The sequence below is a fragment of the Pristiophorus japonicus genome, chromosome 6 (assembly GCF_044704955.1).
Source record: "Pristiophorus japonicus isolate sPriJap1 chromosome 6, sPriJap1.hap1, whole genome shotgun sequence".
Taxonomy (NCBI): domain Eukaryota; kingdom Metazoa; phylum Chordata; class Chondrichthyes; family Pristiophoridae; genus Pristiophorus; species Pristiophorus japonicus.
In genome coordinates, this window is record NC_091982.1 from 109,942,029 (window position 1) to 109,955,931 (window position 13,903).

The window sequence follows — 13,903 nt, forward strand, 5'->3', positions numbered from 1 at the left end:
AATCCCATCTGAGAGAAGAGCATAATTTCTTCACGATAGAAACATAGAAAATAGGTGCAGGAGTAGGCCATTCGGCCCTTCTAGCTTGTACCGCCATTCAATGAGTTCATGGCTGAACATGCAACTTCAGTACCCCCTTCCTGCTTTGATGGGCATTCCTAGAAGAGAAGTGGCAGTGAATTAAACACTAATACAAAAGCAAAATACTGCGGATGCTAGAATCTGAAATAAAAACAGAAAATGCTGGAAAAGTCAGTGGGTCAGGCATAATCACTATGCATACACCGATGTTGTGTACTGGTATTTATGCTCCACACGAGCCTCCTCCCACACTGCTTCATATTACCCTTTTTGCATATCCTTTGAAGGATATCACTAAGTTTCCAGTAAACTATAAGAGCGGGTGTATGAAGTGTAATGTGAAACTAAGGGAAATATTTTCAGCCCTTCAAGCTCGGGAAGCACTGCCAAACACCGCATAACTTTTTGGTGTATGATTCAGCCCATCAAGTATTTATATCAGGGCATCATGTGATTAAAGGGAAAACAAAGGCTGCTTAAGGATGGGTGTTGGCTGTAGAGCACAAACATTTAGCAGTGACCCGAGAGAATCAGCCACAAAAAACAGATGATTCATTCAAGGATGTTCATTAACTGACCAGATAGTGTACGCGGGAGTCATAAACACCTGCACTAAAATGAAGGACAGACTGGAGGAGCTAATGAAAACTTCAGAGGAGAATTGTGTGGAGAATGTGCTTAGTGGAATTAAGAACCCAGTGTTTGAAGGAGCAGGATCGAGCGAATTGGACCCGTTTTTTAACAAAGTTTCAGCCATTTCCTCAAAACTCAACAAACTGGAAAAGCTAGTTTATGATATTCAAAAGAAGCAAGCGAAGGTGCTTTGTGGGACTGCAAAAGACAGTATATACAAGGAAAAGCAATCCCTGAAAGACGCCAAGTGTGAATTGACTCACGCGGCTAAGATCATTCAGTCACAGCTGGATGGGATGAAAACTGTCCTTTCTCAGAAAAGAAATGAGTTGCAGTGGTCGGTGAAGTACAGGATTTACCAGTGCCAGTTTAACATGCTGGTGACCCGCTATCGGGAGATCCTAACCTCTCACTACACCAAGGAGATTGAATACGTCGGCAGGTTGAAACAGCAAATTGATCGTCAGTCTAAGCTGGCGGGCTTGCAACTTCAGGACGAGTATATCGACCGTCTGATGGAAAATCTTGAAACCCCGCAAATTGTCGGCCAGGATCTGGAGATACTCCGAGCCAAGGAACACCTGGCTCTCGCCCAGGAGCGCCACAAGCAGCTACTGGTCCTTGAGTCTCAGATAGCCGAACTTCATGAACTCTTTCTGCACTTTGAGATACTGATGGCTGAGCAGCAAGAGATTGTAAACAGCATTGAGCACAACGTACTGCAAACGATTGACTATGTTTCGCAGTCTACAGACCACGTTAAAAAAGCAGTAAAGTATCAGAAGAAATCCCGAGTTACTGCTGCAGCAGCAGCAATTCTGGGCCTTTGTGTCTGTGCACCATGCATGGCAAAGATGTCTTCTTAAAAACAATCGCACAGCTCAAGGCTTTTCAAGTTGTGATCTTGGGACCTAGTGAGTCCTCGAGGGGATAGCCGTGCCCCCTCCGAGGCCATTCATATTGCAGTATGTCTGTCATCTGATTTCTGTGCATTTATTGACTTGCCAGCACATTATTTATGTTGCTGTATATACAGAAAGGTGTTTCCACAATGGGCACCTGGGAGTGTGTTAATATTTTCATGGGGGAGCCTGGGAGTGCGTCAGTATTTATTCGAGGTCCCCGGGAAGTGCGGCAAATATTTATTCAGGGTCCCTGGGGAGTGTGTCAATATTTACATGGGCTTGTGGGAGAGTGCTAATATTAATCAGGGGATTCCCCTAAGATAGAAACATTTGAAAAGCACCGATACAGTTGCCAAAAAACAATTGCTCTACACCTGTGTTATTGTTACCTTCACAATGCCCACAGGATCTTTGTATAGCATTGATGGTTTCCTGGAGTTAATTGAGTTTTAATTCTATTTTGAAGATGGTTTCTGTATATTTTGGGAGTTTGGCCTCCCAAGTTTACAAGTTCCTCGGAGGGTGTCGAAAACTATGGTGAAAAATGTGGCTGCCAGCTGTGCTAATCCTGTCAATCTTCTGCAGTGGTAGACCACTTATTTGCTAATACACACCTTTCTGAAGCTTTGCAAAGTTGTTATTTTTAATACATTTTCAGGATATAACTGATGCTAGCAAGGCCAGCATTTATTGCCCATCTCTAGTTGTCCCTGAGAAGGTGATGATGGCCTTCATCAACTGCTGCAGTTCTTGTGGTAAAAGTGCTTCCACAATACTGTTAGGGAGGGAGTTCCAGGATTTTAATCCAGCAACAATCAAGGAACGGCGATATATGTCTGGGTTAGGATGGTGACGACTTGGAGGGGAATGTGGAGGTGATGGTGTTCCCTTGCACTTGCTGCCCTTGTCCTTTTGGTAGTGGAGAAACGGCGATATATGTCCAAGGTAGGGTGAAAGAATTAAAAACCAAAGCTGCGCAAATACTCATCTGCCATACCGTCACCAGAGCAATAACTATATTAAAAATCTTCCATCTGTGCACACCTCTTGTCAACTTTTTTCAATTATAAATTCTTTTGTCCACATATAATGAGAATTCCTGATGTAAGCTTCCTGTGCTGCATTTATACCTTTTGCCCCAGTGGAGGTGCTGTCATGCCACAATTACCAGGAGAGGTATAATTACAGTGTCCTAAGTTAACATAGGCAGTGTCCACTTTAAAAGTGGATATAGGAATTTATAAATGGAAATAAAAAATAATGATGGCAATGCATGGCTTTAAAGTGGGGTTGAACTATGTCTGGGTGCCCTGGTCCAATTATCCACCACCCTCTAACCTCGCCCCAGTTGAACGGTACACGTGGCCTTTTCTCTCGGTGCATTAATACCACGGGAGATCTACTAGTTTTGAACTTTTTTTTCCCCTATTGCAATTTTTCAGAGCTGTTGAGGAGGAGCTGATACCAGTAAATGTAGTCAAAACTCCTTTAGTCATGGTGCAGGCAGGAGCAGAAGGGTTTGGGGCGGCAGAAGCTTTCTGCCTCCCCTAACTTTGTGTTCACCACAGCCGCTGTTTATAAGTGAGAAGAATGCACAACCTGAACGTGAATTGGGGTGTCTCTGACCATCTGCCTACTCCTTCAAAGAAGATTTCCTAAAATGCCACTTTCTCTTGTCCTGTGTATACTGACAGAAGGGGAAGTGCATTATGGTGATCTATGGAGTCTGGGCTTTACTATTGTAAATGTTTATGGTCTTTCTGGGAAAAATGTACAAGATCGTGGAATTTGATTCCCAAAATCTCTAAATGCTATGCAGTAAAAACAGAATTTGACTTATTTGGTCACTGTTAACCAAAGACTGTTAGAATAAGAAGGTTGAATGTGATTCTCAAAATGTGAGGAAAAGTCTTGGAGCCCCCTGTAACAGAAGCAGAACTTGGCCTATCCTGTCACCATAGATCAGGCCTGGCGTATAAGTCTGATATTTAACAATGGGCATGAGCTGTGTAATTAAGCAGATAAACTTCTAAAGATGTCTATACATGATTCTTCAATGTTAAATGTTGCAGAGCAAATATATTTGTAAAGTGTAGAGTGGTTAATAGATGGAATGATCTTCCAAGTAGTGTAATAGAGGCAATATACTCTGGCCTCACTCGAGATGGTGTGATGGGGGGATTGCAGATTTGTATGGAAGCCTGATCTAGATTAACCGAATGTCATCTGTACTTTGTGATCATATTTGGTCTCTTCTTTATGGCCCCAGATGAGGCAGAAGTAGTGTTTGTGTTATTAAAGAATGGATACTGGTGATATGAATACAATGTCTGAGATGTCACCTCTCATTGCTTTATGTGTACTTATTTGAATCAACCTCAGCTCACTCTAAAAAAAAGATGATGGTACATTTTGCGATGTCTCCTGGCGAGGCCTTGACCAATTGTGGAGCACACGGACCTCGACATACCATCCGTTCATTTCAAAGGAGATGAAACAGCGGGCAAGACCCAATGATTATCGGGTCTGCGCTGGCAGTGCAGGGCTTTGTAAAATAATGACTTGCACCATGGAGCAGCACAAGCCTCAGCCTAGATCTTGGGGCAAGCACGGCACAGGGATCAAAATCCATGTTATCTACCCCCTGAGCATTGTGCTTTCACCTGTGCCAATAGCGCAAGGAAACACCGTATCAGGTCACTGCAGACCATGTACAAGTAATACTTATGGTTTAACTTAATAAAAATACTCGCATACTCCTGATCCATTGGCCTTTGTGGCATTTCACTGGTATTGCTTAAAACTCTACTAATATGGGAAAACATCTTTAAAATGTATTATTGTGCCATGCAAAACTATTTCTGTCTATTGTGTCACAAAGTAATTTCAGTGATTATTAACAGTTACTCAATGGCAGCAAAACCATGCAACCATACAGATTAAAAAATGTTGGGGAAAATGGATCCGAAATGCTACTAACTGAGTACAATAAAAATGTAATAATCATGTTTCAAAGACGTGATTTGGCCTGAACTAGACTTATGTAGGAGGCTATGCTCTGACATATCTTTAAAGTTGTTAATGCTTGGGGGTCACCAGACACCAGAGGGCGCCGCGGTCGGGCTGTATGCATATGGCATGTGTGCTTGGTCACCTGTATATAAGCTGGTTGTCTTTATCACACAGGCACTCTTGGGCTGGAATAAAGATGGATCAGGTTGCACCAGAGTGAGTTTACAGTAACCAGGCTCTTGAGACATTACAATTGGCGACGAGAAATTAAACCTTCACATGCACAATGGGCATGGTTGGAATCCTGGAGCGATTCGTGGAGGGCAAGGATTGGGTGGATTTTGTTGACCGCTTGGATCAGTACTTTGTGGCCAATGGATTGGAGGCAGAGGCCTACGCAGTTAAGCGCAGGGCAGTTCCCCTCACCGTTTGTGGTCAAAAAATTTACGGCCTCATGAAGAATCTTCTCTCGCCTGTACGTCTGGCAGAAAAAGGGTATGAGGAATTGTGTACATTTGTGGGTAATCATCTGAAACCACAAGAGTGGCTCATATCATGTTAATGTTTTTACACGCATGTTCGTGCTGAGGGCCAGGTTGTGTCAGGATTTGTCGCCGACCTGTGACGTCTTGCTGAGCCGTGTAAGTTCGGGAACATACTGGAAGACATGCTGCGTGATGTCTTCGTGATAGGCATCAGCCATGATGTGATCGACAGGAAGCTGTTGGCTGCAGAGATGCTGGATTTGAAAAATGCCATCACAACTGCCCAGGCATGCATGACGCGCATGATAATTTGAGGCAGATATCATCGACGAGTCGGAGTTCCACGGCAAGTACTGTAAACAAAATGACGTCATTTTTGGGCAGAGCTGCTTACGCAAAACCTGCCGCTGCTCAGAGCCCGCCAACTGGTTCAAACCAGATTTCACCCTGTTGACGTTGTGGGGGCAATCATCGGCCTTATCAGTGTCCGTTTAGACAATACTCATGCAATGGAAGTTCGAAAGTGGGGCATCTTCACAGGATGTGTCCACAACGGAGCAAGCGTGGTGCAGCTCACCACATGGTTGATGAGGACCAATTCAGTGATGGCTCGGACACGCAACCCGAGGAGGAAGTGAATGGACTGTATTCGTTCCTGAGCAAGAGCCAGCCGATAGGTCATTAATGTGAAGATGAATGACGTGCCTGTATCAATGGAGCTGGACACGGGTGCGAACCAGTCAATAATGAGCCAAAGGACATTCGACAAGCTGTGGGACACTAAGGCTGCGAAACCGAAGCTGAGTCCAGTCAGTGCCAGGTTGCATACTTACACTAAGGAACTCATACCGGTGATTGGCAGTGCAGCAATCGAGGTGTCATATGATGGTGTGGTTCGCGAGCTACCATTATGGATCATCCCAGGTAATGGTCCAACGCTGTTCGGTAGGAATTGGCTTGAGAAAATCAAGCTGAACTGGAATGATGTCAAGATGTTGTCCTCAGTGAATGATACTTCATGTGCTCAAGTATTGAAAATGTTTCCTTCTTTGTTTGAACCGGGCATTGGTAATTTTATGGGAGCCAAGGTGCAGATTCACCTGGACTCCAATGCAAGGCCTGTCTATCACAAAGCTCGGTCTGTTCCATACATGGAGAAGGTTGAAATTGAGCTTGACAGACTCCAGCGTGAAGGGATCATATCATATTGAGTTTAACGAGTGGGCTAGTCCCATTGTTCCTGTGTTGAAGAGTGATGGCACTGTCAGGATTTGTGGAGATCACAAGGTCATGATTAACCGATTTTCGAAACAGGATCAGTATCTGTTACCGAGGGCTGATGACCTATTCGTCATGCTAGCTGGTGGAAAGTCATTCACGAAACTGGATCTGACGTTGGCCTATATGACCCAGGAGCTTGTTGACATTTCGAAGAAACTCATCTGCATCAACACCCATAAAGGACTGTTTGTCTACAACAAGTGCCCTTTTGCGATTCGTTCGACTGCAGCCATATTTCAGAGGAATATGGAGAGTTTACTGAAGTCGGTTCCTAGAACTGTCATGTTTCAAGATGAAATTCTGGTCACAGGTCGCGTCATTGCTGAACATCTGAACAATCTTGAGCAAAGTAGGACTCAGGTTGAAATGCTCGAAGTGTGTATTCATGGCACCTGAAGTCGAATTCCTCGGGTGGAAGATTGCTGCTGATGGCATCGGGCTGTACGCATGTGGCATGTGTGCTTGGTCACCTGTATATAAGCTGGATGTCTTTGTCACGCAGGCACTCTTGTAGTGGAATAAGATGGACCAGATTGCACCTGAGTGAGTTTACAGTAACCAGACTCTTGTGTCATTACAAAAGTCTCTATGAGTAATGTAGCACATTTTATTAATGTACATCATAAAAACATTGAAAACTAAGCTCCTATGTTGTATGTTGCAATTGAACAGCTCTCTGCAGTCCCTTCTCTAAAACTGATCTCAATCAGACAAGAAGGCATTTGAGACTTTGTTAACCCAGATTATTTGACTAAAATAGATGGAATGACAACATGCTGAGTGCTTTTCAGGGTGGTAAAAGTTAGGGATAAGGTGAAGACATGATCAAAGTAAAGGCTTTTGAAATTAGGAAGGCAGGGGAGAAGGTGGGAGGTATTGGGGTTCAAGAGAGAGCAGGGTGTCGTGGTTGAAGGAATGGTGAAAAAAAAGAACAACAGAGAATGTGCATCTTTCATAACCTAGGGACATTCAAAAGCACTTTATAGGCAATTAATACTTTTGAAGTGTAGTTATGGTTGTAGTATTGGAAAAGTGGCAGTCCCACAATCTGGTATTAATGACCAGATAATCTGTTTTGTGACGCTGGTTGAGGGTACATATTGGCCAGGATACCGGGGAGAACTCCCCTGCTCCCCTGCCATGGGATTTTTTACATCCAGCTAAGAGGCAGATTCAACGTCTCATCCAGTTGATTCAACTGAGTGGCTTGATGGGCCACCTCAGAGGGCAATTAAGAGTCAACCGCATTGAACTGGAGTCACATATAGGCCCAACCGAGTAAGGATGGCAGTTTTCCTTCCCTAAAAGGACATTAGTGAACCTGAAGGAGTGGGAGAGTAATTGTAATGTGGTGTTGGAGCAGCAGAGAGTGTCTGCAGCGATGAATAGCAAGAGGCGATTGCTGAGGTAGGGTGTGACGAGGTCAAAGAGGGTTTTGCTAAAAGGGAACGATTATCTTAAATTCAATGCACTGTGCCTCAGAGAGCTCAGCAAGGGCGAGGGTATTGGGCGTGTGGGTCCTTGTATGGAAGCGGACATGGGCCTCCACATTCTGAATCCGTTGTAGTTTGTAAAGGGTGGAGGCCAGCACGAAAAGCATTGGAGAAGTCGAGCACCGGGGTAGTGATGGTTTGGATTAGTGTTACGGCGGCCAGGAGCGAGAGCTTAGGGCTCAGGTGAGCATGTTTTAGAGGTGAAAGGAAGCAATCCTAGTGGGAGAGGGAAATTCTGCTCAGGTTGGGTCAGGAGACTAAGCACTCTTAAGAAATGTACTGCTTGTATACTGCAGATGTCTGAATATTGTAAATACTAATTTACACTGGAAATCACATAAAAAGTTATATCCAGAGTACACCTTCTAATATATCTCCTCCTTTATAATCTGCTTTTTAGTGACTTGCAGATATGAATTTATGAAGGGAATCCAATGTAAAATTTAGCTGCAGCTTCTTAACATGGGATTGAGCTCAGTGATTGTTCAGGATGTATTCCGACTTCAAATTCTCTGGAGGTTGCCTGAGAAATGGTGATGGGCCACCTTCTTGAATCGCTGGTAGCAGTTTGATACCATGGAATGGCATGCTAAGCTGCTTCAGAGGGTGTTTAAGAGTTGCCTACATTGATAGGGGATTTGAATTACATATATCAACCCGGGTAAGGACATCAGGTGTCCTTTCCTAAAGGACATTAGTGAACCAGTTGGGTTTTTACGACAAACCAACAACTTCATGGTCACTTTTACTGATACCAGGTTTTCAAAATGTATTTTTTCCAGATTTTTAAACTGAATTGAAATTCACAAATTGCCCTGGTGAGATTTGAACTTTTGTTCTCTGAAGTATTAGTCCAAGTTTCTGGATTACTGGTGCAGTAACATCACAACTACACTACCGTATCCCTTGTATCTGAATTTGAAGCTTAAAATAGACTGGTGTGAATGGAAAATTTCAGCCTAAGATTCTAGATTTGAGGAAGACCGACTTCAATGGGATGAGCCAGAGACTGTCCTCAGTAAACTGGGCAAATCTGTTAATGGGTAAAACAACAGGAGATCAGTGGGAGAAGGTTAAAAAAGAATTTAAAGTCATATAGAACAAGTTTATAGCCCTGAAAGGCAAGGGCTCTACTTGCCAAAAACACCCATCCATGGATGACTAAAGAGGTAAGGGACAGCGTAAAACTAAAGGAAAAATCATACAAAATTGGTAAAAATAGCACAGATCCTGGTGAATGGGAAAGATACAAAGACAGCAAAGTGCCACAAAACAGATAGTAAAAGCTACAAAAAGGGAGTATGAAAATAAACTTGCAAGGGATATCAAAATCAACACAAAGAATTTTTACAGTTATATTAGGAAAAAGAGGATAGTCAGGAGAAATGTTGTCCCCTTAAAAACTGAAAGCAGTAATATTGTCATTGATTAGGATATGGTTGACATGTTGAATAATTACTTTGCTTCAGTATTTGCCCAATGACAGCTGTTAAGCTAACTGGCCTATAGTTTCCTGCTTTCTGTCTCCCTCCTTTCTGAAATAGGAAAGGTCCCAGAGGATTGGAAAACCGCAACTGTACTGCCCCTATTTAAGAAAAGAAGACAGAAAGCAGGAAACTATAGACCAGTTAACCAAACATCTGCCATTGGGAAAATGTTGGAGTCCATTAGTAAGGAAGTAGTAGCAGGATATTTAGAAAATCAAAATACAGTCAAGCAGAGTCAGCATGATTTTATGAAAGGGAAATCATATTTGACAAATTTGCTAGAGTTCTTTGTGGTTGTAATGTAATGAGCAGGGTGGATAAAGGAGAACCAGTGGATGTGGTGTATCTGGATTTCCAGAAGACATTCGATAAGGTGCCACATAAAAGAATACTGCACAAGATAAAAGTTCACGGGGTTGGGGGTAATATATTAGCATGGATAGAGAATTGGCTAACTAACAGAAAACAGAGAGTCGGAATAAATGGTAATTTTCTGGTTGGTAGACAGTAACTAGTGGGGTGCTGCAGGAATCGGTGCTGGGTCCTCAATTATTTACAATCTATATTAATGACTTGGATGAAGGGACCGAGTGTAATGTAGCCAAGTTTACTGATGATACAAAGATGGGTGGGAAAGCAAGTTGTGAGGAGGACGCAAATAATCTGTAAAGGAATATAGATAAGTGAGTGGGAAAAAATTTGACAGATGGAATATAATGTGGGAAAATGTGAGGTTATCCACTTTGGTAGGACAAATAAAAAAGCAAATTATTATTTAAATGGGGAGAGATTACAAAATGTTGAGGTACAGAGGGATAGGGGGGGTCTTTGTACATGAAACACAAAAAGTTAGCAAGTAGATACAGCAAGTAATCAGGAAGACAAATGGAATGTTGGCCTTTATTGCAAGGGGGATGGAGTTTAAAAACAGCAAAGTCGTGCTACAACTGTACAGGGTATTGGTGAGGCCACACTTGGAGTCCTGCATGAAGTTTTGATCTCAGTATTTACTTGCATTAGAGGCTGTTCAGAGAAGGTTCACTTGGTTGATTCCAGAGATGAGGTGGTTATCTTATGAAGATAGGTTGCGTAAGTTGGGTCTATACTCATTGGAGTTGAGAAGCTGATCTTATTGAAACATAAGATAAGGAGGGGGCTCGACAAGGTGGATGCAAAGAGAATATTTCCATTCATAGGAAAAACTAAAACTAGGGGACATTGTCTCAGAATTAGGGGCCGCCCATTTAAAACTGAGATGAGAAGGAATTTCTTCTCTCAGAGGGTTGTAAATCGATGGAATTCTCTGCCCCAGAGAACTGTGGAGGCCAGGTCGTTGAAAATATTTAAGGCGGAGTTAGGCAGATTATTGCGTGATAAGGGAATAAAGGGTTATGGGGAGTGGGCAGGGAAGTGGAGCTGAGTCCATGATCAGATCAGCCAAGATCTTATTAAATGGTGGAGCAGGCTCGATGGGCAAGTGGTCTACTCCTGCTCCTATTTCTTATGTATTTTCAGTTGAGGAAGAGAATAGGATGCCAGAAATTCCAAGGAAACTAATACTGAATCAGGGACAGGGACTCAATAAAAATAAAATAGCAGTAATGAAGAAAGTAATGGCACAAAACAGTGATAAATCACCAGGACCAGATGATTTCCATCCCAGAGTTTTAAAGGAAGTAGGTGAACACATTGCAGTTGCTCTAACTATAATCTTCCAAAGTTGCCTCGCTTCAGGAACCATTCCTTTAGATTGGAAAATTGTGCATATCATTTAATAATGGTGAAAGAGGGAAACTAGGGAATTATAGACCAGTTAGCCTAGCATCTGTTATCGGGAAATTGCTAGAGTCTATGGGGAAAAAATTGCCCCGCGCCCCATTTGGGGTGTGCAACTTGAATTAAATGAAAATTTAGCGCCCGACGAGATGTCCCGGAATTGGGGTCTTTGAAACAAAAAAATCTGCGGGGTGGTATTGGAGGCGTAATTCCCCTCTGCAGGATGGTAGCAGGGTGATAGAGGGGTGGAAGCGCGGCGTGACTCTCAGTGCGACGCGGGCATGCTGCATCACATTGACACGTCACAACGTCCCTCCACTTCTTTTAAAGGGGAGGACCGCTGTGAACTCTGCAGCAATTTTCCTGGTGCACACTGGGCCACCAGTGAGGGTTTCAGCCGGGCCAGCGGCCGCCATTGTTGGGCTGACTGCAAAGTGGTCCGACAAATATAGATGGCGGCGCAAGGCCCTCCCCTTTAAGGGCGGCCGGGGAACCCCAGCCACGACAGCTTCACGAGTCGCGAAGCTATCGCTGGCATCGCCCCATGCCAATCTCACGTCACGCGAGACAATTTCCCCCGCGGGGCGCAAAGCAGTCAGCGTGGGGTGGTGAGGGGTCGGCGTTCAGTGATGACATCATCGCCAGCTGGGCGCCGGTCCGGGGCAGTAATTGTGGGGCATGGCACTGCTGGAACTGTGCCCCCTCCCTAACCTCTGGGGCAATTTCCCCGAAGGTGCCCTCCCTCAGGCGAAAACTTCAATGCTAGCATATCCCCGGAAGTTCTAACGGTGCTATAAAAAGGGACAATTTCTCCCCCATAATCACGTTTTCAGCTGATCAGAGAGAGCCAGCATGGATTTGTGAAAGGACCGTCATGTCTGACAAACCTATTTGAAGTGTTTGATGAGGTAACTGAAGTAGTGGACAGGGGAATGTCTATGGAAGTTATTTATATGGACTTCCTGAAGGCATTTGATAAAGTCCCATATAAGAGATTGTTAACTAAGATAGAAGCCCTCAGAATTCAGGGCAAATCATTGACCTGGTTAGGAAATTGGCTGAGTGGCAGAAGACAGGCAGTAGGGTTAATGGGTAAGTACTCAAATTGGCAGGATGTGACTAGTGGTGTCCTGCAGGGATCTGTGTTGGGGCCTCAACTATTCACAGTATTTATTAACGACTTAGATGATGGCATGGAAAGTGATATATCCAAATTTACCGATGACATAAAGATAAGTGGCATTGAATATGGTGTAGATGAAAGCATAAAGTTATAAAATGATATCGACACATTAAGTGAATGGCCAAAACTGTGGCAAATGGATTTTAATGTAGGCAAATGTGAAGTCACCCACTTTGGATCTAAAAAGAGTAGAACAGGGTACTTTCTAAATACCTAATAGCAGTGAAGATCCAAAGAGACTTGGGTCCAGGTACATCGATCATTAAAATGTCATGAACAGGTACAGAAAATGATCAAAAAGGCTAATTGAATGCTGGCCTTTATATTTAGAGGACTAGAATACAAGAGGGTAGAGGTTATTCTTCAGCAATACAAAACCCTGGTTAGACCACACCTAGAATACTGTGAGCAGTTCTTGGCACCACATCTTAGGAAGGATATTTTGGCTTTGGAGGGAGTGCAGCATAGGTTTACCAGAATGATACCCGGACTTCAAGGGTTAAGTTATGAGGTGAGATTACAGAAATTAGGGTTGTACTCCTTCATTTTTAGAAGGTTCACGGGTGATCTGATCGAAGTTTTCAAATGTTAAAGAGAACAGATAGGATAGATGGAGAGAAACAATTTACATTGGTTGGGGATTTTAGGACTAGGAGGCATAGTCTAAAAATTAGAGCCAGACCTTTCAGGAATTAAATTAGGAAATCCTTCTACACACAAAGGATGGTAGAAGTTTGGAACTCACTTCTGCAAATGGCAATTGATGCTAGATCAATTGTTCCATGGCGGAACAGGCTTGAGGGGCTCAATGGCCTACACCTGTCCCTATGTTCCTCGTCCAGACCAAGGGGGACCTCTAGCAAGATGCCCATGATCAAGCATGTCCTTTCTCCTGGTGACTCCTATAAGGTGGAGTAGCACAGAACGTACTCTTTTTAGGTGAAGTCCTCAGAGAATTTCAGGAATAAATGTTACTTGAGTGTTGGTGAAGTCTTGACAAAGTGTCCCAGAAAGTCTCCCGATGTGTTTCAGAAGTTCTCTTCACAACTCCAGCAGCAATAACCATAAAATGGTGAGTATTCCTTTAAGGAACACTTGGAATCGACATTGACACCATGTTTACTCACAAACAGCTGGTCGCTGTTAGGAGAGAGCATTAGTTAAAGTGCTAACCATCTAAATGCCGTGCAACCTCTTTAATGAGCGCTAGCAGGCAATTCACATGGCGATCAGCTGCTTAACAAGCCATTGGGCAGCCATTCCTCACGTTGACTTCAACTCCTTTACCAAATGGCGGCTCTCTAAACACGAGCTGAATTAATGTTTTAGCTTAAGACCCCCATCTTAGCCATCTCTTTACCTCTTTACCACCTAAAGTGTACGGCAAAAATCACCCGCTATCTCTTCTGATTGAGGGAGAATTAATGGATAGATACATCACAGATAGGTAAGGAAGGAGTGTGATGATGCATAAGGCACATGCTTCAGAAAACAATACTAATTAGCTCTGCAACAAGGACAAAACTAACAAAATACGTGATTGCTTTTGTTTATATTTGTTTTCAGG

General features: G+C 43.4%; 1 protein-coding gene across 1 annotated transcript; it reads left to right on the forward strand.

Annotated features, from left to right (window-relative positions):
* Nucleotides 1–693: 693 nt before the first annotated feature.
* Nucleotides 694–2,725, forward strand: LOC139265205 (syntaxin-1A-like). Its single transcript, XM_070882131.1, has one exon. The coding sequence runs from the start codon at nucleotides 699–701 to the stop codon at nucleotides 1,578–1,580; it is 882 nt and encodes a 293-aa protein (XP_070738232.1). The 5' UTR covers nucleotides 694–698; the 3' UTR covers nucleotides 1,581–2,725.
* Nucleotides 2,726–13,903: the final 11,178 nt, after the last annotated feature.

Excerpts from the sequence above, each read along its gene's own strand:
- LOC139265205 (XM_070882131.1), top strand. The coding sequence starts at position 699 with ATGAAGGACAGACTGGAGGAGCTAATGAAAACTTCAGAGGAGAATTGT.